Genomic DNA, 3,018 nt, shown 5'->3' on the forward strand with positions numbered 1-3,018 from the left:
TTCGTACAAATACACTCTTAAAAGCTATTCGCAAAGAATACATAACTTCCGCGTGGCTTTAAGGTTGACATACGTTGCGCTGATATCATTAAAACACTTTCAGACCAAAAACCGGTAGACAAACCTACAATTCATCGAGCCCGCTCTAAGCAAACATTGATATAGGTGGCTCAGTTGCAGTTCTGAAGTATTGCATGTACATATGTATGTACATCCCCCACCATCTACAAATTAATCGCTTGAACTTGTAATTTCGCCATTATTAATGGCAAATACGGCCGCCGCACAGTGATTCAGCCAAATAAATTTTTTTAGAAAAAAATTAGAAGGGGTAGGCACGCTTAAAACTTTTTGTATGTAACCTCTGAGGACATAAATCAAGAAAAAAAAACGAAAAATGGCTGTGGTCGATTTATTTAGAAATTTCGTCCATATATTTACAACAATAGTGTAAGTAAATATACAAAAAATTAGCAGCCGGAATAGACTACAAATTATTTGTAGCTAGTATAGAAGCAATTAATGCTATATCACAACGAAAAGGTCAGAAAAGAAAAAAAAAAGGTATAGTTCATTGAGCTAAGCAATGCGCGGAAAAAATACTGATTTAATTTAATAATAATTGGACATATGTCTCATATGATAAGCACTAAATGTTCTGTTTGAGTGATGTTCGTTTCAGAGTTCTGTCATACATATGTATGTTTAAATTGTTTTAATTAGGTTTTCAATCCCATGACTTTACTGGCTTAGTTTTCAAATTTTAAATTATATTTGCTGCCAAATCTAGTAACACAGCATCACCCAAAGGGTGCAGTATTAGCGACAAAATCTGACCATCGCCAATAAAATTTTTTCCGCCGAAATCCCACTGTGCGCCGCTACAACTGAGTGGTGCGCACTGCCACACGGTGCGTTCAAGGTTTAATTCTTTGTTTGATTGAGGTCGGACGCCCTCGGCAGGCAATGATAAACTTCCGAATGTATTTCTGCTATGGCAACGCTTCTCCATTCGGAGCCGGCGTAAAACGATAGGCAATCCGTACTCACTTTGATTTACTGATAACTAAACGTTAAAGTGCATCACAAAAAAAAAGTTGCGGTTTTTCAACAGGAATTATAAAATCTATTATATTTTAGCACTTCCGCAAAAATATTTCGGAAAAATATTACAAATTACCTGAGCTAGTCCGATGTCTGTCCGATGATTAAACATGTTTATGCAGGCTTTTATAAGCTTAAACTCTTCTATCAACTGAGGTGATTTTTTATTATAATTTTTTTTTTTTTAACTAATTTTATTTATAAAAAAATCGCTATTTGGAGGTATTTTCAATAGGTCCAGCTCACGTAAATGTTAATTTTTTTCTGAAATATTTTGGCAGAATTCTTAAAATATAATGAATTTTATATTTCGGACTGAAAGACAGTATCTATTTTTATTTATTTATTTTTTTTTTGTGGAGAGTGATGCACCCTAATGTACACACGTAAATATATAAGCAAGCTCATTCGCTAACAGTATTTTATTTCATTATTCACGGTCAAATAGAATAGTAGTTAGTTCGAAATGTCTCTAGCTGGGAAAGTTGTAATTGTGACAGGCGCAAGCTCGGGTATCGGCGTGACGACAGCAGAAGCCTTCGCCAAGCAAGGCGCTCAGTTAGCGATCGTCGGACGAAATGCAGCCAATCTTAAGACCACTGAAGCAGCCTGTAAAGCAATCAATCACAAAGTGGAAATATTAACTATCGCTGCCGATGTAACGGTAGATGCGGAGCGTATTATAAACGAAACGATTGCGAAATTCGGACAACTGGATGTGTTGGTGAATAATGCTGGCATTGGTGGATTGGGTGACATTTTGAGCATTGGTGTCGATCAACTTGATTCGATTTTAAATACGAACTTACGTTCGGTTCTCGTTTTGACTAAATTCGCCGCCCCGCATCTGATTAAAACGCAGGGTAACATTGTGAATGTATCCAGTATAGCCGGTTTGCGTGCATTTGCAAATGCATCCGTCTATTGCACTTCGAAGGCAGCGCTTGAACAGTTTAGCAGATGCATCGCTCTGGATTTGGCACCACATAGCGTGCGTGTCAACGTTGTGAGTCCGGGTACCATAGTGACACAGTTTCATAAACGTTTGGGAATGTCGGATGAGCAATATGCTCAATATTTGGAACGTGGCAAACAGACACATGCACTGGGTCGCATAGGCACTACGAAAGAAGTGGCTGATGCTATAATTTTCCTTGCAGGTGATACTGCTAGCTTTGTGACAGGCGCAACTATACCACTCGATGGAGGAAAACATGCAATGTGTCCACGCTGAGTTTAAATTTCAATAGAAAGCACCATTCTTTTAGAATGTATAGTAATAAAAATAAAAGTTTACTTTAGTATATGTATAAAAATATTTATCTAGTATGGCTGTGACTATCGTAATCAATAATATAAGCAGGTGCAGTTGTATTTTTAAAGCTTTTATGTACATTCTGTACAAATATACAGTTTTTCGTACATTTTCAATGGGCCCAAATGAATTTTCCAGGAAGTTCGGCCAGTTAACCAAATCAACCAGAGCTTGCGCAGCTTTCTCTCGACAACGCCGAAATACATCTCTTCTTTATCAGACATCAACCACGTTACTGTGTCATATGAACGGAGAAGAACGATAAGAGAATTGTAAAGATTGATTTTTGTTTTCTTTGAAGACCCCGATTACCTCTGCTTTCCAATAAGCCTGAGTAAAGGCCTGCTAGAAAGAGTAAGGTTCGGAGGATCTCAAAGTGACAGTAGTAGTGATGTTTACACTTGTCGCTAAGTGAACAAAGTCCTTTAAAACTTCTCGATAAAAACCTCAACTGTGCCACGCTCTCACATTAAGCAAAAATTCTTTGTTTATTGCTAGCAGGAAGTTGGACTTTTTCTTGTTCAACACTAGTCAAATCTGCTCTGTTTCAAGGCTAGTGCTCACAATGCTATCACATTCCCGAATGTGACTAAAATATG

At 37.4% G+C, this 3,018-nt stretch overlaps 1 protein-coding gene across 1 annotated transcript; it reads left to right on the plus strand.

The window, feature by feature from the left end:
• Nucleotides 1-1,565: 1,565 nt before the first annotated feature.
• LOC118734590 (uncharacterized oxidoreductase TM_0325-like) lies at nt 1,566-2,365 on the plus strand. Its single transcript, XM_036464296.1, has one exon. It carries the CDS (start codon nt 1,571-1,573, stop codon nt 2,336-2,338), a length of 768 nt encoding a protein of 255 aa, XP_036320189.1. The 5' UTR covers nt 1,566-1,570; the 3' UTR covers nt 2,339-2,365.
• The last annotated feature ends 653 nt before the right edge of the window (nt 2,366-3,018 follow it).

The sequence above is a fragment of the Rhagoletis pomonella genome, unplaced genomic scaffold, assembly GCF_013731165.1.
Source record: "Rhagoletis pomonella isolate Grant_MI unplaced genomic scaffold, Rhpom_1.0 Rhpom_scaffold_00002, whole genome shotgun sequence".
Lineage (NCBI taxonomy): Eukaryota > Metazoa > Arthropoda > Insecta > Diptera > Tephritidae > Rhagoletis > Rhagoletis pomonella.

What these genes read in the sequence shown, in the direction of transcription:
- LOC118734590 (XM_036464296.1), top strand. Translation starts at nt 1,571, where the DNA reads ATGTCTCTAGCTGGGAAAGTTGTAATTGTGACAGGCGCAAGCTCGGGT.